Here is a 25,045-nt window from a genome sequence, read left to right on the forward strand (position 1 = left end):
ACTGGCCTAAAGGATGAATAATAAGCAACCCATCAGCGGTTTCATGATTACCTCATGTTGATGGAGCTCCTGAATTTTACTCAACACACTTTGGGTGGATAGTACCAGGTCCTTCCCATGCCATTCTTGGTATCATTCTCTCCCACCCATGTGTAGGTGTCTGTGCTCCCTTTTTTTTTTTTTTTTAAATATAGCTTATAAGGACTTGGATTAAAATTGTTTATTAAAGTGTAGCATAAAAGGAACAGCTTCCCAAAGAGGAGTGGCCACTGAAATTTTTGTGCATACATTTTTTTCTGTGGATAATTCACTGCTCTGTGCACTCCGGATCAACCCAAGGTCGGTAGGATGAAATAAACCACCTTATATGGCCATATGGCTAGCAAGGCATCAGTTAAGCCTTTTTAGGGTCCTTGTTTGGAACAGATACGCCTCTGAGGTTTTATATCCTCACTGGAACATGCATCAATTGCACATCAGGACCTAGTCCCAGAGGAAAGGAACGCCTGCAGAAGTGGTGAGTACCATGCAGGAGTTGGTGGCTTCGGTCTAGGAAAGCGGTTTGGGCTGTGGCCAAGAAGTACCATAGAGGGGGAAGGGGGGGCAATACAGCAGGAAGGGAGTCTGAGGCCGCTGCTTCTGGTGGCATCCGTTTGCTGGCTGAGTTTGGTTCGGAAACAGCCGAAAACTTTTTTCTTTTTTTTTTTCCCTTGGATGCATCCTCAATGCCGGAGGCGTTGTGTGTGTGTAACGTGCACAGGGGAAGCAGGGCTCCTTTGTGATGCAATCTCCGAGTGCTCGGGGAAGGCAGATAGCAGGGCTCTCACGCCTCTCCAGCAGCCCCCATCACGCTTTCTCCTTCTCCCTTCCACCCCCCCCCCCCCCCTGCATGACGCGTTTGACTGGGATTAATATTCCGCCGCTGCTCGGAGATTCGGGGCTATATTTGGAAGGCTGCGACGCCGGCAGGACGGCTCCCTGCTATTGGAAGGCAGGCTGTGCCGGGGGGGGGGGGGGGGGGGGGGGGGATTTCGGCAGCAGCTGTGATGCAGGCAGCGCGTGCGTGCGGAGCGCTTTGAGGCGCGCGCGCGTGTCAGGGCAGATCGCGCACAGGCGTGATGAGACGGCGGGGGAAGAAAGGGCGCGCGGCGGAGGGAGCGCCTCCCTGGCTGCTGCGCTCCTTAAAACCCATGGGATCGGAAGTGGGAGCTCAGGGCCTGCCCTCACCTGTTTCTGAAAATCCTTTCGCTTGGAGGAAGATCAGATTTGATTTTTTTTTTTTTTGGGGGGGGGGGTTCCCGCTTCACTCTTCTCTCCATGCCGATAACTGGCAAATGTGACACGGCGTCTGTGGCTGTCACTTCTGTGGTATTGAAAACTGTATTAGCTGAAATCAGGGCAAACACTTGGCATAAAGGCCAATATGTCTAGCCCAATGCTACTCCTTTTCGGGCAAGCTGACAATATCAAGAGCAAGCCAGTTCCTGCAAGCATACTGGACATTTCATCATAGGCAGTCTACAGAATTAGCTGGGGCTCCCCCCCCCCCAAATCAATGAGTTATTATGCATCCAACTGCATGACTTCCCTGACTCATCTTTTCCTCCTGAGGAAACTTTTATAGTAGGGACAAGCTATTCAGTGCCCTTAGCGTCCCAGAAACAGAAGTTATTAGCAAATAAGGAACTCTTGGGCCACCCAGTCTGCCCGTCTCTACCTGCTTACTGTGCTGCCACAGATCTTACGCAATCCGTGGTCTTCTCCCATCACTAAGGTCTCCTTTGTGTTTATCCCTTGCTTGCCTGAATTCTGCCACTGTTTTGGCTGTTATAACCTTTGCTGGAAGTCTGCTCCAGCTGTCCACCGCCCTCCTAGTAAAAAGTACTTTCTGGCTTTTCTTGTGAGCGTCCCTTCCTTCTGCTTCATATAGTGACCTCTTTCCTGGTGCTTTTGATGTCATGATTGTACAAGTTCCAGCATAACCTTGTTGCAATGTTACAAACAGAACTCGAGTTAATAAAATATTTCTCCTTTCCTTTATCTGTGAGAGAAATGGTTAACCAAATTCATGTCCATAACGAATAAAGTCAGCGTTGAATATACATTTCAGGATGTGGATGTGACAGCCTAGCATTTTCATTCCTTAGAATGTCACCCTTTCTAATAATAATAATAGTATTAATAATTTATGTTTGCATAATGCTTTTCCTCTTGACATGTTTTACAATTATCCTTGCAGACAGTTATAACTTGAGTGGATGGCCCAGGGTAGCTCATCTCCCACAGAGACTGCAAAAAACATTGAATGCAGTGATGAGAGTTGACCCAGTTTCTAGAGCAGCGGTGCTCAAACTGATCCTTGGGGCCCCCCCAGCCAATTCAGTTTTCAGGATATCTCTAATGATATGCATGAGATTTATTTACATGCACTACCTTCCATGTGTGCAGATATTTGTCATGCATATTCATTAGGGATAACCTGAAAACCCAACTGGCTGGGGGCAGGGAGGGCTTGAGGACCAGTTTGAAAACCCCTGCTCTAGAGGAACATTTTAGATCAGTCCTGTTTTTGTTTTTTTTACCTGCCCCTTCCTTTCCCTTTCCCACACTGCCTGTTGCATTGTGGTACCTGTAATGCTGATTGTGCATGGAAGAAGTAGGACTACAAATCCCATGGTGCACTGGGATAGATGTTAAAAAAAAATTAGGATTGGCCAAACCAAGTCTTCCTGCATAATCTGTGGTCATGTGACATCCCTGTGACTAGGGAGAAGAAGCAATACTATTGCTGTCTCCCATTACTAAGCCCCTGGAAGATGGAGCAGGTTTCCAAAGTAAAACCTGGGCTAGCTCAGCATGTGCTGGATAACACAGAGTCATCTTGGGGACTGACATGAGTGGTGATGGTAGAGCTGGGGTTTGCACAGAGTTCAAAGGAGCTCTGCACATCTGCTTTTCACTTTCCGACTCTGCTCAGCCTCTGTACCTATGCTGCCACATCTTTTGTAAGAAGCTAAAGAAGAAAAAAGAGCTATAAAAGCTTACAGTATATTAAAAGCACAAAATAATAGGGTTACAGCAAATGTAACCATGTAATAGTCATATGGAAATGAACATTCTCCTTTCTTGAAAGAACATTTGTTGATGCATATTTAAATACCGATATCTAAGTGTTCCCTTGGAATAATGCCTCCTGGCTTCTAAATGTTTAAAAGCTAGAATTGGTGTTTTCAAGTGACATAAAGTCTGAGGGAAAAATGAATATTAAGGGATTTGTAGTGTTCAAATTACTATTCATTAGGGCCAAACCCTGGCCCCACAGCTGGCACTTAAAAATTAAAGTGTCTCTGGAAGATACTGGCAAGAGGAAGGATGCCGTGCTGTACCTGTTCTGTGGTGGGACAGTGTGTGTGTGTGAGGGAGGCTTGCATTCCTGCTGCCCATAATCAGGAGTAAAGTTGTGTGTGTGTGTGTGTCTGTGTGCCATACTGGGTCAGACCAAGGATCCATCAGTCTCCAACCGTGGCCAATCCAAGTCAAAAGTATCTGGCAAGTACCCACACATTAAATAGATCCCATGCTACTAATGCCGGCAACCAGCAGTGGCTATTCCCTGTTGATTAATAGCAGTTTATGGACTTCTTCTCCAGGAACGTACCCAGTCCTTTTATAAACCCAGCTACACTAGCTGGCAATGAATTGCAGAGTTTAATTGTGCATTGAGTGAAAAATAATTTTCACTGTTTTGTTTTAAATGTGCTACATGCTAACTTCACAGAGTGCCCTTAGTCCTTGTATTATCTGAAAGGGTAAATAACCAATTGACATTTAGCTATTCAAGTCCTTTCATGATTTTGTAGACCTCTATCATATCTCTTCTCAGCTTTCTCTTCTCCAAGATGAACAGCCCTAACCTCTTTAGCCTTTCCTCATAGGGAAGCCGTTCCATGCCTGGTATCATTCTGGTCGCCTTTCTCTGTACTTTCTTCAGTGCAACCATATTTCTTTTTCGATGTGGCAACCAGAATTGCACACAATATTCAAGGTGCGGTCTAACCATTGAGCAATACAGAGGCATTAGGACATCCTCCATTTTAGTTGCCATTCCCTTCCTAATAATTCCTAACATTCTGTTTGCTTTTTTTGACCACCACAGCACTCTGAGCTGATGATTTTAATATAATATCAACTATGACACCCAGATCTTTTTCCTGGGTGGTAGCTCCTAATATGGAACCTAACATTGTGTAACTATGGCATGGGTTATTTTTCCCTATATGCATCACCTTGCACTTGTCCACATTATATTTTTCTGCCAATCTTTCAGTCTCACAAGGTCCTCCTGCAATTTATCACAACCCATTTGTGATTTAACTATTCTGAATAATTTTGTGTCATATGCAAATTTGATCGCCTCACTTGTTGTATCCCTGTCCAATTCATTTATAAATACGGTATATTAAAAAGCCCCGATCCAAACAGAGATCCAGTGATTACATTTTTCCACTGTGAAAAAAGACCATTTAATCCTACTCTCTGTTTCTTGTCTTTTAACCAGTTTGCAATCCTCCTATCCCATGACTTTTTAGTTTTCTTAGAAGCCTCTCTTGAGGGACTTTATCAAACACCTTCTGAAAATCCAAATACACTACATCTACCGGTTCATCTTTGTCCACATGTTTATTTACCCCTTTAAAAAGCACAGACAGCAGTAGTCTGGATTCTTTTAGGTGGGTTTGTTATTTGGGTGGTGCTGATGACTATGATGGGTTATCATTTTAGAAGGATTGTGAGATGACCTTTATTGCTTGTTATATCAGACTATATGCTTTGATTCGGTAGTTTTATATTTATTTATTTATTTATTTATTTAGCATTTTTATATACCGACGTTCTCGATACAAATATCAAATCAGGTCGGTTTACATAAAACAAAACAATCGCGGTGAGGCGTTACAATAAATGGAGATATATATATATATATATATATACATTAGATTGTCATTTTGATGCTTCTCTCTGAGATGTACTTTGTCTTCATTCAGTCAGTGTTTTATTACTGTATCATGCCTTGCCTGGAGCAGATTTGTAGTTAGACAAGCAATAAGCATTAGTAGTAAATAAATAAATAATGCACTCGTAGTACAAGAAACAAACTTTTCTTCAAGAGAAAGGAGGTTAAAGTACAGAAAATCACAGCTTAGGCTCCAGTTGGGATGACTCAGGAGGAGTAACATCAGGAAATAGTTCTTCAGGGAGAGGGTAGTGGATGCATGCAATGGCCTCCTGGGAAAGGTGGTGGAGGCAAAATCAGTAACAGAATAATAAGGAAGCCAGGATAAATACCGAGGGTCCTTAGTCTTGAAAAAGTGAAGGTAAAGCCTAAGATTTACTGTGCTATTACACCAGCAAGTAAACTGGGCAGACTGCATGGGTCCTTACCATCCTTATCTGCCATCAGATTCTGTTTCTATGTTTATTTATTATTTTGCACTTTCTCTATCCAAAGGGGTCTCCTGGCTTTGAAGCACATTTAGATGTCTCTCACCTGCCCCATTCTGCATCCTCATTCTAAATATCCATGTTGAAGGCTTTCTAACTTATGCCTGCATGCTGAAGCATCATGTGTGTCAAGGCTGCTTGCTGTTGGGAGTCCTAGAAAGAGAGAACTGAAAAGCCCCCCCCCCCCCCACACACACACATTTCCTCCAAACATGATCTTCTGTACCCCAAACCATCCAAAACTGTGACAGATCTACATAAGAACCCCAAGAATTACCTCACTGGGTCAGACCAAGAGTCCATCAAGCGCAGCATCGTGTTTCCAACAGAGGCCAATCCAGGATACAAGTACCTGGCAGGATCCCAAATAGTAGATTCCATGCTGCTAACACACAGGGATAAGCACTGGCTTTCCCCAAGCTTACCTGGATAATAACAGTCTTATGGTCTTTTCCTCCAGGAACTTGTCCAAACCTCTTTAAACCCAACTACACTGCACTTTACCACACCCTCTGGCAATGAATTTCAGACATTCTAATGTCTACCCTAATTCTCTGCTGTTGGGGCCATCCTTGGGGATGGAAGTTGAATAGAGGTGACTGCCCCTCCCCCCCCCCGGTTTGGGGGGGCCCCACCCCATCATGATAGCCCCATCCCCAACACTATAATTTCCGCATTCCAGGACCCTGCTGCGATTCATTTGCCCTGGGCCCTGCACCCCAAACCCTCCTAAGGTTAGCCCTGTTACTTTCTCCTTTCCTCAGTGGATATGAAGAATAACCACATACCAGCCTTATTCTATAATATAACATTTGCGGTTAAATAATGCACTGACTATTCAAGTACTGCATTAACCACTAGGATCATCTTTTGCTGGCACTTTGTGTTCTGCTTTGGCTAGAGACTTGTTCATGGTGATTCCCCTGAGAGGGCCCTCTCCAACATGCCCTGATTTATTTATTATTTATTTGGTTGATTTATATTCCACCTTCAGACACTTCACTGTGGATTACGTTCAGGTACTGTAGGTATATCCCTATCCCCAGAGGATGAGACCGCAGCCCTGGTAAGTGAGAATGGCTCCAGCTTTTGCAAGGCCGGCTTTGCTGGAGACGATGCTCCCTGTTTTGTTTTCCCTTCCATAGTGGGTCGTCCTCGCCACCAGGTGTGTGTCAATTATTTCCTGGGTTCGCGTGGCCCCCTGTATTCAGACTTACAGCATTCGCACCTGGCTGGATGTCAGAGGGCAACCTAAAGGTTCCTCAAAGTCACTCATCAGGATGTCCACACAAATTGTTGAATGTGTTGGTTCTCTCCTCTCCCCACAGGTACCAGCTCTCAGATCCACCATGTGCGATGAGGAGACCACAGCCCTGGTGTGTGACAATGGCTCCGGCCTTTGCAAGGCCGGCTTTGCGGGAGATGATGCTCCCCGTGCTGTTTTCCCTTCCATAGTGGGTCGCCCTCGCCATCAGGTGGGTGCCAATGATTTCTTAGGCTTATTTATCTCCTGTATTCAGACTTACAATATTTGCATCTCAAGTCCTGGCTGGATGTCAGAGGACAACATATGGGCTCCTCAAAGTCACTCATCAGGGTGTCTGGGGACTCGAGGAATTTCTTATTTATAGTTGTCAGATTCTTTTTTTTTTTAATAAATAAAGATGTTGGGTTTTAATGTATTTCTATTTTAGATTGTAGAAAAAAAAAAAGAGACTATTTAACTGGATTAACTCAATACATCTGTGACTCTTCTCCTTTCATCAGGTCGGTGAAATAATAGGATGTTTTGTACTGTAAGCTGCACCTAGTGCTAGGCACACATCATCCCGTGATCTTTTCCGAGCACAGAGGTCCCTGTTACAGCTAATAGAAGTCTGGAGTTTTCAAGAAACAATACGCTGATTTTTAAAAAAGTGAATGTTCATAAGGGCGAGTGAAGGCAACAGCTGAGTGAGAATTACACCTGCCTACAAATTAAAAGCAATAAACTAAATTAAAGAAAAGAACCCTAGAAGCTATTGCTGTTATTTGCCTCTCAGTTTATTTTGTGTTATATTACTTTTAGAAGGCCAAAAGTCTGTTTCGCTCAGAAACAAGTTTACTAAATGCCTGCTCATGCTTATTCCAGGGTGTCATGGTGGGAATGGGCCAGAAAGATAGTTATGTAGGAGACGAAGCCCAAAGCAAGCGAGGTATCCTTACTCTCAAATACCCCATTGAGCACGGAATCATCACCAACTGGGACGACATGGAGAAGGTAATAAAGAATGTTCCCTCTTATTCAGCTCACATTCCTTTTCACAATTCTCTCCTGCACTTGCAGTCTAAGACTCCACGTCATCCAGATAGGTTGAGCTAGGCATGGATTTGCCTCACTAGTCTTGCACTTCCACCAATTTAATAACTTCATCTTGCAATTTATTGGAAAACATACAATCAATATTAAATATGCTATATGTGCTATATGACATATTACATATGTTCTAGTGCAGTGCTTAAATAAAATAATATCTACAAAATCTTCCCCTTTTAGTAGTGAATCACATGAAGGTTTTGGGGTGCCCAAGCCTTCAAAAGGATACTGGGCTCTGCACACTCACTATCTGCATACTTCTGAGGTATAGTTTAGTCAGATAACAAATTGGAGGGCCTGGGGTGATGGTTGACAAGTTTAGGCCAATGGTGGGGTCCATAAAGAACCCTGAAAACTCTAAAGTTTCACACACTGAATGCAGTCCATCTTTCCTTCAATGTAACCATTGTCCTGGTAGCTTAAAGGGCTCAGTCAGGAGATTGCTCATGTTTTTTGTTAGAGATCAGCTGATTTTGCTGGAGACTCAGATACATTAGGAGGACCAATAGGAGTAGAAGCGTTGGGGGAGAAGATACTACTTGGAATCAACCAGCAATTTTCTGACAAGGGTCCCATTTCTTTTAAAAATCTTTTTATATTTGGGGGTTGATATCTTCAATCAAAGTAGCTACATATTTAACAAAAGTTTACATCAGGCCATTTTATTACACTTGTAGGATTTCAAAGGCGTGAACATTTATCAATATGGCTGCCGCAATGTTATAGGCCGAGTGATGCCTGCTGTAGATAAATTCTAGTCAGTCCTATCTGTTCTTAGAAGAAATATTTATCAGTCTGCAATAATCATTTCACTGAACATGATTCATGCTTTGTTGTGTTTCTTTTTTGCCCTTTGGCTTAGATCTGGCACCATTCCTTTTACAATGAGTTGCGTGTTGCTCCTGAGGAACATCCAACCCTGCTCACAGAGGCGCCATTAAATCCCAAGGCAAACAGGGAGAAAATGACCCAGGTGAAACAATGTTAACACATTCCTTTCAATTCATTGGCAAATGTAGCGCTTGGGACAACTCACCAGGCTGACAGCATTGATAACCATAGTCCTGTATGCTATCCCATGGACCAGTGCTCCCAACCCTGTCCTAGGGCACATATAATTAGTCTGTAATGAATATGCATGAGAAAGATTTGCATACATGAGGTTTGCAATATATGCAAATCTATCTCATGCATATTCATTGTAGCTAGACTGAAAAAACAGACTGGGTAGGGGAATGCTACACTAGTTCAGTGGTTCCCAAACCAGTCCTGGGGACTCCACAATCAGTTACTTTTTCAGGATATTCACAATGAACATGCATGAGATAATTTTGCATATACAAGATTTCCAATGTGCACATGTGCAGTAATAGACCAGATAGTAGCAGTGCAAGCTTCCCCTCATTGCCCCACCAGTAAACCTCAATTCTGCTCTAGAGGGACCCTTTTTAAGGGTTGGAAGCGCACATTTTCCTTACACTGCTGTGTGCAAATCTACCCATCCCAGAGTCACAAACAGGCTTGATTTTCAGGGCCTCCACAATGAATATGCATGAAATAGATTTGCATACAATGGAGGCATTGCATGCATATTTATTATAGATATCCTGCAAATCAGGCCTATTTGTGACTCTTAAAAACTGGATTTGGCTCTGCCTGTCCAGATGACATGAAGACAGTTAACAGCACTGCCCTACAGCTTGCTCCCTTTTGAGAAAAGTTGATGATACCAATGTGGCCAACTCCAGTCCAATGCCTCCATTGTACGCAAATCTATCTCATGCATATTCATTGTGAATGCCGTGAAAATCTGGCCTGTTTGAGGGCTCTTGAGGACTGGAGTTAGCCACATCTGGTATCATCAACTTTTCTCAAAAGGGAGCAGCTGTAGGGCAATGCTGCTAACTGTTTTCATGTCATCTGGACAGGCAGAGCCAGTTCTGGTTTTCCCACAATGTAGCTATGCATTTATAATTCCAAATTTACCTAAAAAATGCAGGAGTAAAAAGTGCAGAGATGCAGCGGGACATAACCAGAAGTGGCTCAGCCTGTCCAGATGGTCTGGAGTTCACTGGTACCACTAAGTAAAGGTGAAAAGATGGTTCTGTTTCCATAGGCACTTGGCTGCATTACTGAGAGTGTCTGGTAAGATGTAAATTTATGGTTGGTGTGAAGCTTTACTGACATAGCTTAAGACCACCAGCTCATTTCATTTAGGCCTCAGAGATCTGGTTGCCAGCTGGCTCCATGTCAAAAGGACCAGTCTGAGCCAGTCCTGGTTTTACCCTATTGCATGCAGGGGCTTCTAGTTCCTGCTTCACTTTAGAGATGCAAGACTACAAGTCCATGCATGCACTGGACTAAAGCCAGGACCAGATTACCCTGTTCCTTATGACATGGAGCCAATTGCAGCCCTTCCTACACCCCTCTGAGGGTAACAGCATGTAGTTATATACTACTGACCATTGTTATATCTGACAAAAATGTTTCCCCAGAGCGGTTTGTAAGTAAATGCAACAGATGCCATGAACAGGTTTATTTCTCCTTGTCTCTATAAATATTTTCTTTCCAATTAAATGCCATTTTTCTGTACAATTTTTAGATCATGTTTGAAACCTTTAATGTGCCCGCCATGTACGTTGCTATCCAAGCCGTGCTCTCCCTCTATGCCTCTGGGCGGACTACGGGTGAGTGCATCTCCTTTTGTGCTTTTTTTTCTCTGACAGAGCAGGCCCAGAGTTGAATTTAGGTTTGTGAGAAGTAAACTGAGAGTTGTGCGTCTGTGCACGTGAGGATGGCGGCAGACGTTCCTGTGTTTCTAGCAGACGGTGCTTCTGGTGGGATTACTGGGACATTAGAGCGTGCTTGGCTGATTATATTAGGCCTGTTGCAGAAGCACACGGGTAGTATATCACCAAAGGAAGGGCATGGGCAATGACTCTCCCAGGCAATGATGAACCAAACAGCCTCCTAGTGGAGAAAATTCTTGCGCTATTCATGAAACCACAGGACAAGTACACGGGGCTGGCTTTTACTGTGCATAACTGCACAGGGCGCCATGCGTGAGGTGGGGTGCTGTGTGTGTGGTCGCCACAGGCCTACAGTAGCACCTGCTTGCAGCCTCTTCCATTGCCTCCTTTCCTCAAATACGATCGTCCCCCCCCCCCCCCAACTTCTGACTCCTCCTTCCTTGCCTAGGATATTTCATTTGCTTTTCTTATTGACTAATTGTTCTTTTGTGAGGCATCTTTCATGATCAAGCAGATTATAAGTTAAACTAAATAAAATTAAATGATCTCTTTCCACTGGCAGGAAGAAAGCAGCCCTTCTTACCTGTCATTGCCTCCTCTGCGGGCTTCATTTAAGTCTGAACCACACAGGGCCCTGTTGTCTCACAGCACCCACTGGCCCCCACACAGTTCAAATGTCATTGTGAAGTTCTGGGCAGAGCTGCTTGGACAGAATATGGGGGGGTAGATCCAAACATAGAGGGTTAATGGGGAGAAAGAGAGGGTGTAAACCAAAGATCAACCTGCTTTATTCCAGTCTTTATCTGATCTCGGGTTCTACAAGAAAAGAAATGAGACACTGAAATTTGGTGCCCAAATGTGCAGACATCTGATGTGCACATAAGCAGAAGTGACTGTGCCTCTGTTTTCTCCAGGTATTGTTCTGGACTCCGGTGATGGTGTCACTCACAACGTCCCCATCTATGAAGGCTACGCTCTTCCCCATGCCATCATGCGCCTTGACCTGGCTGGCCGCGATCTTACAGACTACCTCATGAAGATCCTGACTGAGAGAGGCTACTCCTTCGTTACCACTGGTACAGAACAGCAGCCCTAACATCCAATCAGATTCAATCTTGTAGTTTCATTTTGGTTTTGATAGTGCCTTGGAGTGTCTTTTTACAATTCGAAAATGGATTGATTGAGAAAGACACTGCTGAGGTTTTGTCCTGATATCTTTCAAAACAGGATTTTATGTGATTCTTCCCTTGTTGAAGGATGAAACAGTACTAGGTTTCCATATTCAAGAACTGGAATAAAATTCTTAAAAGTGGTAATGGTTCTGGCAGATAGAGGAGCTTTCTCGCCAATTGGGCCCTTAGAGCTCCATGTAAATAGACTTTGCACAAGGAGGCACACAGGCCCTGGCCACACTGTAGTTCTTTAAACACATTTAATAAAGTTTAAACTGTTTGAAATTTGCTGTGACATTTTGAACCTTTACAATTGCAAGCCAAGCCACACATCTGTAGAATTCAGGTTTGGCTTTATTTATCATGGTAAAATAACAACAGCATGGTGGCTTATGCAGATTGTAGGTTTAAACACAAACACAGTACCTTTACTTCCAAGGACATTTTCCTAATAAGTGTTTTGGTTGCAAACATTTATATAAAGTTTACTGTGCATTGCTTGCGTTGGTCCATTCCAGTTTAGAATCTTCAGGTAACCAGTGTAGAGACAGATAACTCACTTAACATTCACAAATCTGCAAACAGCTCAATGGCCAGCAATTTGCCAGGAGCAAGGTGCAGTTCCCAGCAATCCCTTTGATGATCCCTGAGGACCAATCAAGTTCCTTAAGGGTGGAGCTGCACGTCTTACTTCAGACTCTAATGCAAACCCTTTCTGGTTTAATCAGCTTTGACATATCAGAGCCCCCCTAGATGTCTGGGGGAAGAGCTTCAGCCTCTCAGCCCAGAAATCCATCTATTTGATGACAGTCAGAACTGGTTTGCAAACAATTGTTTGCACGCTTTCTGAAGGGCCACTCTTGAGATCTACAGAAGGAGCAGTGTAGAGATCAGAGCCACTCTTGAGACTTAGAGGCCAATGTACTAAAGTGTATTAATGCTATCGCACACACTAAAAGCACTGCTTATGCAAATTAGCACTCTTAATGCACAGAATTTGAGATGGATAGAGTAATAAATATTTTTAAACTTTAAATTAGCTTGTGATCATTTTAATGAGAAATCTGTGCTAATTTGGTAAGGAGTTACAATGCTATGCAAAATAGCCCATTATTAGCATTTGAAAAAACTATGCACAAACTGCATCACAGGCCCAATAACACAAAAAATAACTACTTTTCAAGGAGGAAGAGTTAAACTTTTGCAATGCTGTCTATATGTAAACTACATATGGACTGCACTATCTGCCTCATATGCATGCCATTTAACGTTACTACGAGCAATAAACCCCCTGTTTATGTGCATTAATGGCTGCTGTTAGTGCACTTTCGTGTATCAGCTTCTTAGCCATGGAACAATCCAGAGATCAGTCCCATGGAGATCCCTTTTTGTTAAACTGATTTAATGGTATTGTAGATAAGCTAAAACTGACTAAACTGATCTTGGGAGTGGTTCTGGGGGGCTAGTTCTTCATTATAAACTGTGCCTTACATATAAGCTCGAATTGGTCATTCAGAGTGCATGATTTAGAGAGATTTATTGGGCCTCCTTGTGCATAATAATATTCATTAAAAGACTTAGAAGTAAAATTCAAGACCCACTTATCTGCGCACCCGTGCACGTTTGCCAGCACGCGCACATGGACGCGACAGTTTTATAACATAGACACGTATATGCGTGCGTGTTATAAAATTAGCTACCTGCGTGTACATGTGCGCACGATTTTATATTGACATGTGCGTGTGTGCACAAATGCCATCTCGAGCGTGTAAGTGGGGGGGATTTTAGTAGATACGTATGGCCATGCCTTAGGCCTTTTCCCCAGTTCCCTCCCAGTTCACCCAAGTAAAAGAGAGGACTCCCTAAACCCCCTACCTAACTTGCATCCCTTTTACCCTATTAGCCCCAAGTCTTATAACCCCGCTGATTAGCTTTGTTTTCATGGTTGCATGACTTACCCGCAGTCCATAGGAGTAGTAAAGTTCATGGTAGTAAAGTTCATGGTGCAGTCCTGGGCCGCCCCTTTCCCCGCAAACCATGTTTATGTGCGTACTGGGAGATACACGCGTGGCTGGTGCGTGTCTGAGTCATGCGCGCATCTCCCGGTCTTTGCCACGCGCAAGCCTTTGAAAGTCGACCGGTCATTTAGTCTGCCAGTCTGGCTTGGTGGCGCAGTGGTAGCTCTGTGTGTACTAGCATGAGGAGTGTCTCCCGATCGTTTCCTGAACTGGATCTTCTGCTCCCCAGAAGTGGGGATGCTGCAGAGGCAGCGTTCCCAGCCTCCGAGGTTGGGGGGAGGGAGTCTGGTCATGGAGAACACAGGGCTCCAGTAGGATCCTTGGTGCATGTCGTCCAGCCTCAAGACTGTTGCCGCAATGACCAGACCTGGAACAGCGAGAGGGAGAGAGAGAGAGTCTCCACTAAAACAGGAGGAAACTCCCATATAGTTGTGAATAAAGGCTCATGGCACCAGCATACCTGCTGAGCTGGAAGAGCAAGGAGGAACTACTGGGATAAAATAAAGCAAAACTGGGTCAGTCAATGTCTTTTCTCTACCGTTTCTGGCACCTTTTTTTTTTTTGAGGTTCTTATTTTTCTGCTGCCCAATGATAAGAAACTCACAGAAAGGTGACGCTAAGGGGGATAATGGTGGGAGAGGCAGAGGGGAGCAACGTTATCGGTAGTGCCCAAGTTGCAGGTAATCCTGTTAAGGATCATTAACCCGAGCAGAACCATCTCTCTTCTACAGCTGAACGGGAGATTGTGCGTGATATCAAAGAGAAACTGTGCTACGTGGCCCTGGACTTTGAGAACGAGATGGCCACGGCTGCCTCTTCCTCCTCTCTGGAGAAGAGCTATGAGCTTCCCGATGGGCAGGTCATCACCATTGGCAACGAGCGGTTCCGCTGCCCAGAAACTCTCTTCCAGCCATCCTTTATTGGTAAGGGATGATGAACCGCGCATTTTGTGCTCTGTTTGGTAATGGAATAGGTCACCGCTCCTGCCCATCTTTCCTATAATTTCTGCGCTTCCTTGGAGGCAAAAGTGAGGTCCTGTTGTAACGTGTGATATGTTAAAAGGTTACTTAGAGGGCAGCTAAATGCTCAACCCTTCCAACAAGTCACAGAAACACTCAACCTCTTTATGAGGTCACCACTATTGTTATGGCAGACAGAGTATGGGAACGCTCAGAGTCAGAGCTGTTTCATGGCAGGTTTATTATTACAGGAACGCTCAGCCCCTCCGCACAGTCGCTCCTGCTCTATGGCAGGCATCATTTTAGGAACACTTAAGTCTTTCCACAAAGTCCCCACCCATATAGGGCTGATAAGTTCCAGAAGGCAAAAGTACAAAAGTGGGTGATACTAAGACGGCGTTGAAAAAAAAATGTATTGCTGTATTTCCAGATGCACTCAGGGGTGCAGCGGTCAATTGGAAACTGGGGAGGGGCGAGCAGGTCTTGGTCTGTGACTGTAAAGTAAGGGGGGCACGTGCATTTTTTCCTCTAGGAATGGAGTCCGCTGGAATTCATGAGACTACCTATAACTCTATCATGAAATGCGACATCGATATCCGTAAAGACCTGTACGCCAACAACGTTCTGTCTGGAGGGACAACCATGTACCCAGGGATTGCGGACAGAATGCAGAAGGAAATAACAGCCTTGGCCCCCAGCACCATGAAAATTAAAGTAAGTCTAAAACTCATCTTCTGTTGCGTTTTTACGTTGTAAGATCCACTTTGTGAGCCTGTGCCTCCTTTACGCCTTAATTTGCAAACGCACCAACTCAGCACAAAGGAAACATAAAAGTAACTAGCAGAACGCTAGTCTAATGACCTTATTCACAAAGGACCTGCTCCCATTTGGGGAATAAATGAATAAGACCCTAAAATTCTTTCTAAGATACACTGGGGGGCTTTGGTTTTCCTCCAGTCTTTTATTTGTAAGAGACCCTAGTGGACTTTTTATGATGCTGTAGTATCTGGCAGTACCGTTTAAGTGCTTATGATTATATCTCACTGTTCTTGCTCCCTTATCTGACTGTGAACAAATATTGCATTTGACTTGTGCATGCAAGTTAATCCATGCTGTTAATCTATACCTGACATTCTTCTTTAAATAAAACATTATAAAACAAATTGACTTAAGCCTCCAAATAGAAGGGGAAGAAAATGGCCGATTAATTTATCTGAAAACTCCACGCTGTCTTGAAAAAAGAGAAGTTTCACATTGTAATTTTGTCATCTCAGAGCACAAGTCCTTGCAAATTTGAATGCACTGATTTTCTTTTTTTCGGGGGGGGGGGGAGGGGGGGAGAGGGGTGGACTGGGAGGTTCTTGGCATCACATGCAAAAAAAACAAAACTCCACCGAGTATTTACTTTTTTGCTTTTCTTGAACACGATATCAGGTTCATCTTCAGGCAGGTGGAGAGGTGCAACCTCACCGGGCCCGCACACGGCCGTCCCACCACACAGGTCCCAGGATAGCCCTGTAGCATGGATCAGTGGCAGGAAGCGGGAGCTGAATGGGGCACATGGTCCCCGCCTCCCCTCCCCCCCTACACTGGCTTTCTCCTAAAGTGGAGGAAATTGCTGGGGGGGGGCATTCATGGGCCTGGTGACTAGGACAGCATCATAGTGGCGGGCTGCCAGGGAGCACAGAGCTTATGAAAAGGCCAGGACCAGACCCCCACTTCCGCCTAAAGACAGATCCTCCCAGTAAATATTCAGCACGATTCCACGGGCTGGGATAGGTTATCCCTCCAGAAATGTCCGGGAATCGAGCGCCTTCTTGCAGCTTTTAGCATGCATCGTACGTGTTCAATGGATCTCTATGAGGGAGTGCAGCAGCAACAGGCCGATGTCCTCCTCCCCTTAGTGCCTCGGCTCTAACTTCATGAAAATTAGGCTTCTCCAAGGACACAGAGTGAGAGGGAGCACCACAGCTTCATCCCTGAGAGCTCCACAGTAAGGACCAAAAGCAAAATGACCCTGTCCTCCAAGAAGCACTGGGGTGACCTGCACAGAGGGCAGTTAGAGCCCTAAATAGTAGTGGAGTAGCCTAGTGATTCGAGCAGTGAGCTGCAAGCCAGGGTTCAAATCCCGCTGCCGCTCCTTGTGACCTGGGGCAAGTCACTTCAGCCTCCCTTGCCTCAGGGACAAACTTAGATTGTGAGCCCATTGCGGACAGGGAAATACCTTCAGTACCCGAATGTGATCCGCTTTGAAGTGCCTGAAAAGCAGAATATAAAATAAACAAAACGCAGGCTTCCAAGAGGGCTGTGGTGACCAAGAAGGCTGATTAAAACCCAAATTTCCCTGAGCATGGATAGGCTGGATCGTTTTTTACAACAGCCTCACTCACCTTGGTGGCTGTAGGGATTGTTATAAACTGGGTAATAAGACTTAGAAGGGGGCCTGAGTGTTGGCTTCCCAAACCGGTCCTGGGGATTCCAAAGCCTCTCAGGTTTTCAGGCTACCCACAATTAATATGCATGAGATTCCAATGTATGCTAGTTTATCTCATGCGTATATAACACCCCTGTGTCCAATGACCTTGTGGGTGCATTCCTGGGTTTGGAACCAACCTGGCAGGAGCCAAGCTCAGGCAGACTCCATCGGTCCTTGTTCGACGAAGGTGTTAATGGGAGTGATTTCTCTCCCTTCTTCCCAGCAGACAGACGTGTACACGTTTTATTAGATTACATGACTACATATTAAACAGCAGATTTAGCTACTTGGGGCTATTAGTCCCCACAAAGTATCACCATACAGAAAAGAAAAAACCTTTTGCTCTCCCTTTGATATAATGCAGTTACCCTCCCCATTTTCCCTTTCCATTGTACCCCAAGACTCATATATGTGAAAAAATGCAACCGGGCCAGTGAGTACTGTCAGTCATAAGGGGGGGGGGGGGGGGAGGATCCGTTATGACCAAACTGCTGCTGATGTCTTCTCTGCTCCACCTCTGCTCTGCAGTTGGGCTCCCGCATCTCTCGGAGGATCAAACTCCACCTCTCAATCCACTGCTGAGCCTGCAACCCCCTGTGGAATGCAACTCTGCCTACCAATCAGCTGCTGGGGTCTCTGCCCTCGCGAGGAGCCCATCTTGTTCCCAGTTCTCACTGGGGGACCCAGCTCCATCTCTGCACGGCCAATGTTCGGAGGCCTTCCTCCTCAGTGGGCCTTCCTCTTCAGTGGGAGAAGTTTTGTAGCTCACTTAGGTTCATGGGTTTGCATATCACTTTGTGATTGTAGCTCTCAGGGATTTCAGCACACCTGAGTCCATGACCCTCTGTTTAGTTGTTACCCCCAGCTTGGAAGGATTCCTCCTCTCAGTCACAAGGCCGAGACCCAGGCAAGATACAGGAAGAAAAAGGGAAGATCTCTCATCCTATCTGCTTTTCTTTCCTTCACTGCCCTAAAAACCAGATTCTCAAAGGTTTTGACTTCCATTGTCGTTCAAGATAAGGATCTGTCTGTTTGATGGAGATGTGAATCGTTTTTTGGCCGCCGCGGGAAATGTCGTTTTTCTGCGGTTCGAGTTTTTTTTTCCGCGAAAAATCATTTTTTGGGTTAGTACGCACTAAACGATTGGGATTTTCCCGTTTTTTTTCCTGGTTTTTTTCATGAAAAAACAGGAAAATCCCTATCGTTTTTCGGGCTCCCCGAAACATGCCGAATTGGACAATTTCGTTGAAATTTTCTAATTTGGCAAAAACGAATGCTCATCTTTACTGTTTGACAAGACTGTTTTTCCAATACATTTCCAACACAAATTTCTCTTTGGGGCAAAGCTCTACAGTTTAGGAGTTTGCCATTATTTGTTTGTGATGTGGTATTTGACTGTAATCAGCTGTAATAGCAAATCCCCTAACCTGAAAATCTGCCTCATAGCTGTACAATAGGGGCTGATCACCTTTTTAGCTTTGCTGTGGCATCTGTTGCATTGCCTCTTCCTGCTGCAGTTCATTTCACTGCTTTCTCTTACCCCCACTCCTTGGATTTCACTTTCTGCCACTTAAATGTCTTGTTCTTCTCAATAAGAGGTCACTCTTTTGCATGTACTCCTCCCTTAGGCTAAAGTCTCAAGGCATTCCTTCATCTCTTTTATGTAATAAACAGTCACCTGCTTATCTGTTGCCATCAAAAGGACTTCTGCTGGGTTGCTAGGGCTATCATAAGTCAACCTTAATGTAGGCTTCACAGTTCTGCCTGTCCTGGGTTCTCAGGGTGGTAGCAGAGCCAATTTCTTAGCCTCTGTGGCTCTGATTTTCTCTGGGGGTGAATTTCAGTAGTGGCATTCTTTCCCTTTCTGGTTCTGGGGGGAGGAGGGGGGGTTCCATCCCTCTCTTCCCACCTGTGTCACCCTAAATCCCATAATTATTCTGAGAAGCTTCTTGAACCCTCTCCCAGTCTTCTACTTCTGGGAGCTGCCCCACCAAGTTCCTATCTAACAGGGATACAAACGGTTTGGATAAGTTCTTGGAGGAGAAGTCCATTAACGGCTATTAATCAAGTTGACTTAGGGGCGGATTTTCAAACACTACGCGTGCGGGTACCTTTGTTTGCGCCACTGGCGCGAACAAAAGTACACCAGATTTTATAAGATACGCGCGTAGCCGCGCGTATCCTATAAAATCCGGGGTCAGCGCGCGCAAGGGGGTGCACATTTGTGCAACCTGTGCGCGCCGAGCCCAGCGCGGCCTGCCTGTTCCCTCCGAGGCCGCTCCGATTTCGGAGCGGCCTCGGAGGGAACTTTTCTTCACCCTCCCCCCACCTATGTTTCATTTCTATGTTTCCCCTCCCTTCCCCTACCTAACCCACCCCCCCGGCCCTATCTAAACCCCCCCCCCTAACCTTTGTCGGCAAAGTTACGCCTGCTGAAAGCAGACGTAACTTTGCGCGCGTCACCAGCAGCCCCGCTCCGTCCTCTGGTCCCGGGGGCATGGTCCGGAGGCCTCGACCATGCCCCCGGGCCGGCGCCACGCCCCCGGGCCCGCCCCCAAAACGCCGCGGCACACCCCCGAAACGCCACGTCGTTTCGGGAACGCCCCCGGACACGCCCCCTCCCTCCCCGTTTCGAAAGCCCCGGGACTTACGCGCGTCCCGGGGCTTTACGCGTGCTGGCGGCCTATGCAAAATAGGCACGCCGGCGCGCGCAGGGGTTTTAAAATCCGCCCCTTAGGGAATAGCCACTGCTATTAATTGCATCAGTAGCATGGGATCTTCTTGGTGTTTGGGTACTTGCCCGGTTCTTGTGGCCTGGTTTGGCCTCTGTTGGAAACAGGATGCTGGGCTTGATGGACCCTTGGTCTGACCCAGTATGGCAATTTCTTATGTTCTTAATCTCTCCACTGTGGTTTCCAGTGTGGCTCATATTCCCCCCAAACTCTTCTTCAGAATCCTCATTATCATACCCAGTGGATACTCAGGAGTTTATTCCAGTTTGTGATGGGTATTACTTTCAGACTCCCAAAGGCGTTGGGTTTCAGTTCTTATTGTTTCTCTCTTTTGGGGGCCAGGGCTAATGGGATATGGTTACAACTGGGGGTTCCTCTAGGAGAAATTCCAGCTACCCAGTGGGAAGAGGAGGTTTCTGCAGATAGTTTTTACTGGCCCTTCTCACCACTTCAGTCTGTCCTGGTATACAGGCAGATTGTTCATTTTTTCTCAACAACATAAGGGGTAGATCTCCCCCTGTTAGCAACCTTGTGTTTCCTAGATTACCCCCAGTTTTCCAACAGAACTCCATCTCCTGCCCTTAAATCATTCTGCCTCATCTTCTGATCACATTGGTGTTTGTTCCTCTGCTCAGTTTGTAGGTGGGCTCCACAGCCAACCTATAGGCTGCCCCTAACTGTTCTTTTAATCTTTTTACATAGATAGAGAAATACCTACAGCACCTGAATGTAAACCGATGTGATATCCCAAATGAGATCAAATGTCGGTATATAAAAAAAAAAAAAAAAAGTGTGAGCCAAGATTCTATCTGCTACAATCCCAAAGCAACTGAGCCTTTCTCCAAAACATTAGAAAATAATGTGAAAACCTTATAGCATCATTGTACATATGTACCAGATAGCTCACACATTGGCTCCAGTTCCTCTTTTGAGTGACTTCAGTGTCTCCAAAAATGTTCAAAGGTCTTCTGTTGAACCTCTCAGGCTGGGGATCTGCGAGTGATAGAGGGAGAGGGGTGTGTGACGTGCTAGCCTTGGTCACCTGCAACATTTCTTTAATGAGTCTGCTTTCAAAATCCCTGCCCTGGTTGGAGTGTATGCAGTCTGGAAGTCCATACTTCACGAAGAATTTCCTCCCATAATACCTGTGCAATAGTCTCTGCTCTCTGGTCCTTGGTGGGTTATGCCTGTGCATATCTGGTGAAATGGTCTGCCACAACCAGAGTGTTCTCTTAATGCTGGGAACAAATATACACACCAAGTCCATAGGACCTTGACTAGTAATGTTTTGCCATCTTTTCTGTCCTTTGTGGTAAAGCCTTTCCTTTTATACAACTGGTACATTGTTTGAGTGTGTTTCAACATCTTTTGTTTGTTTAAACCATTAAGACCTGTCCCTCACCAGCAGGACCCTCTCGATCCCCATAGGCCCCATATCATCATGGAGAGACTAGAAAACTTCTTGGAATTTCTGTGGCAAACACAATTGTTCAGGATGAGCCAAGTGGGTGTCCCTCCTTCTCCGTGCAGGACCTTTCTGCACAAATAGACAGTCCCACTCTCATTACCAACAGAGTGTCTGGGTGATTCTTCTGGACTGCCTGGGCCCCCAATTTCTCTCCTTGGCCTTAAGTGCATCTCCAATCAGGGGCTCAGCCTGCTGTGCTTGTCAAATGTCTAATCTTGGCATGCTGTTGGAGACTAGACACACAACATCACAATATGCTCTTGGGAGGGATTCCCATGCTGGCCACAGCTCCATATACATTCTCAATATCCCTTTCAGATCCATTCTCTGCCTAATTACACACTGCTGCCACCCCAGTCTCTGATTAACTGTACCAATCCTCTTGGATAGTGTCACTTCTATGGGGCCACTGGGACAGCGTATCTGCATCCCCGATAGCACATCCAAGTTGGTACTGCAAACTGAACTTATAAACGGATAATGCTGCCAACCACCAGTGCCCAGTTGCATCCAGTTTTGCAGCTGTTAAACTGTAGGTCAGTGGGTTCTTATCCATTTTAACCTTGAATTCAGCTCCACATAAGTAATCCCTGAACCTGCCCACAATTGCCCATTTGAGGCTAAGACCTGTAGTTTATAACATAGAAACATATGAAACATAGAAATGACGGCAGAAGAAGACCAAACGGCCCATCCAGTCTGCCCAGCAAGCTTTCGCACTTTTTTTTCCCTCTCATACTTATCTGTTACTCTTGGCTCTTAGTAACCTTTTTTATTCTATTTCCCTTCCACTCAGTCTTACTCAGACTGTGATTTGCATAAGCCATGGGTTTTAGTCCTTCTGGATTTGGCTGATATAGAACTGCCGCTAGGTCATCTGGGCATTGGTAAGCATCTATATGCAGTTCATAGGGCTTGCCTGGGTCTGCAAAAGCTAGCAGTGGTGCATTACAGAGAAAGTGTATGATCCTTTTATAAGCAACCTCACATTCTGGAGTCCATCTTATGCCAAGGGACTCTGAAACACTGTAATATTCCCTCTTGTCTAAATCTGTTTATGGTTCATGCATCATCCCCAGCAAAAGGTTTGCAATCTCTGAATAGTTTTTCACAAACTGTCTAGAACCATTAAATCCCAGGAAAGAACATTTCTCTCTGAGGTTGGGTAGATACAGCCAGGTGATGAAGGCAGCTATCTTATAAGTGTCTTTGGCCACTCCTTCCTTAGGAACAGCATGCATAACATACTTAACCTCAACCTTATATTGAGTGTGCCTTCTAGATTAGAGGTGTCCCAGAAAGGCTATATTGCTGTTCTGTAGTGGCTTGTGGCAACTGATGAATGGTATTTCATTAAAGAGGTAAAGGGTATTAGTATGGTTAAAGAGATATGTTTAGTTTAGGAGTATAGCAGTCTATGGGATGAAATCTGGATATATGACAGTGGAATCATATGTCGGGGGATGTGGGTATGTGTAAATGTACATACTCCAGTAAATAACATAAGAACTGCCATACTGGCCAATCCAGGTCACAAGTACCTGGCAGGATCCCAAATAGTAGATAGATCCCATGCTGTCTGTCGCTGATGGGTAAGCAATATCTTTCCCCAAGTCCACCTGGTTAATAACTGTTTATGAACTTTTCCTCCTCTTTTAAACCCCTCTCTGCAATTGCTGTTACCACATCATCCCACAATTAATTCCAAAGCTTAATTGTGTGCTGAACTACAAATGTTTTCTCTGATTTGTTTTAAATGTGCTACTTATTAACTTCATGGACTGTCTCCTAGTCTTTATGGGGGCCAATATTCAGCCACTATCTGCGGAACAAGTTAGCCAGATAAACTTATCTAGGTAGCTTGTCTGGGATATTCAGCAGCGTGACCACACCACTAAATACAGGGTGTTTCAAAATGATGGACCCAATTTCTAAGCAATATATTTCACGATGGGTCCATTTTTTTGAAACACCCTGTATATCCGGATAATTTAAAGCTAGCCAGATAAGTTTATCAAGCTAATTTAAGACCTGCAGGTCTAACTTATCTAACTAATTTAGCTGGATAGGTCTACATATCACTACTTATTCGGCTATGTTAGTCAGATAAGCAACTTTCCCTGTTATGCCCCAATACCTCCCATCATTTAACTGGCTATTTAACCGGATAAGTAGTTATCCAACTAAGTGGATTGCAGATAAATAGTCAGACACTTATCCAGTTAAGTGGCAGTAAATAACGGGACACCCCCCTTTTTTAAAAAAAACAACCAACTGATTTGCTTTTACCCATTCCACTCCACTCATGATTCTAGAGACCTCACTCATATCTCCCCTCTATCATATTTATGGTTTCTGTCTATTTTATTTTAGCTTGAAATTGTTTTTAAGTTGTTCTGTTCTATGTGATGCTACTAGTCAGTTGCCTTTATTCATTACTGTATGGTTAAATTGATATTTTGTGATTGTTGCAATTAGTTTTAGCAGCTTTTTCTATCCTCTGCTATAGTGTAATTTACCTCATATGTATTCTTATGTATTTTTAGGTTTTAACATGTTTTATGTTGGCCGTTGTATTTTTATCTTTGTTGTTCTTGGCTTTGAGCATTTTTATTATATATTTTATTATGCTATTTCTCAATAAATAAATACAATATTTGATTAGAGGGGACATGTAGGAGATGTAACATTGACTTGGATTCAGCCCAGCTTGGCTCAGGAGCTGTAAGTGGAGCAGTGGTTGATATGATAAGGCTAGACCTGGTGCACCACTAAGCTCTTTGCCTCCCTCTGTGACTCTGGCACACTCATGGTTCAGTATCTTTTTTTTTTCATCCCCTGTACAGATAATTGCCCCACCAGAGAGGAAATACTCTGTCTGGATTGGAGGTTCAATCCTGGCTTCTCTCTCCACCTTCCAGCAAATGTGGATCAGTAAACCAGAATATGATGAGGCCGGCCCTTCGATTGTCCACAGGAAGTGCTTTTGAGCAAATTCTTGCCTGACTGGGAAATCCAAAACTTATTTTCACCTTTTGCAACAACTCTTTGTAATGATGTCACAATATCATTAAAGTCTTCAGAACGTTACCGTGTCTTCCATACCTCTCGTCCACTGTTTTGTGAATTTAACTGCAACGGGGGGGAGGGAAGCTCTGAGTTTTGTATAAATGTATTCAAACTTTACTATAACATCTGTTGTTTCTAAAATTGCCAGGAATATAAAGTCATAAAATCTAGAGCTGGTCAAGCGTTGTGACTTCAGCCCAGCGCCTGCCTCTGGCTTAGCTTTTCATCCTTACTGATGACAAATTGAAAGTGAACTGAGCCGAGCCAGGTTTGCCTCTGTCTCCTGCAACGGGCTCCTTACCTACCACCCTGCTGCCCGACTCTCTCCTAGCCTGCTCCTGTGGAAGTATGAGACAGTTATGGCAGCACAAGCTGCAGGGAAACTGACACAGCGCAGTGCTCTTTGCCGTGAGGTTGCCCCTCCTTCTGTACCTGTGCACTTCCTGTTTAAAGTGGAAATGGGGGTGGGTGAGAGAAGCACAGCGCTTGCTGAGCACCTGGACAGCTCGGGTTGCCCAGGAGTGGTAGGAGGGGGAATATGAA

The 25,045-nt window shown here is 44.8% G+C and overlaps 1 protein-coding gene across 1 annotated transcript; it reads left to right on the forward strand.

Moving 5' to 3' along the window:
• Positions 1-363: 363 nt before the first annotated feature.
• On the forward strand, positions 364-24,535 carry ACTG2 (actin gamma 2, smooth muscle). Its single transcript, XM_029604148.1, has 9 exons — positions 364-517; positions 6,831-6,977; positions 7,634-7,762; positions 8,721-8,831; positions 10,461-10,545; positions 11,523-11,684; positions 14,530-14,721; positions 15,290-15,471; positions 24,280-24,535. The coding sequence occupies exons 2-9, from the start codon at positions 6,852-6,854 to the stop codon at positions 24,421-24,423; spliced, it is 1,131 nt and encodes a 376-aa protein (XP_029460008.1). The 5' UTR covers positions 364-517; positions 6,831-6,851; the 3' UTR covers positions 24,424-24,535.
• The last annotated feature ends 510 nt before the right edge of the window (positions 24,536-25,045 follow it).

The sequence above is a fragment of the Rhinatrema bivittatum genome, chromosome 5 (genome assembly GCF_901001135.1).
Source record: "Rhinatrema bivittatum chromosome 5, aRhiBiv1.1, whole genome shotgun sequence".
NCBI classification, from domain to species: domain Eukaryota; kingdom Metazoa; phylum Chordata; class Amphibia; order Gymnophiona; family Rhinatrematidae; genus Rhinatrema; species Rhinatrema bivittatum.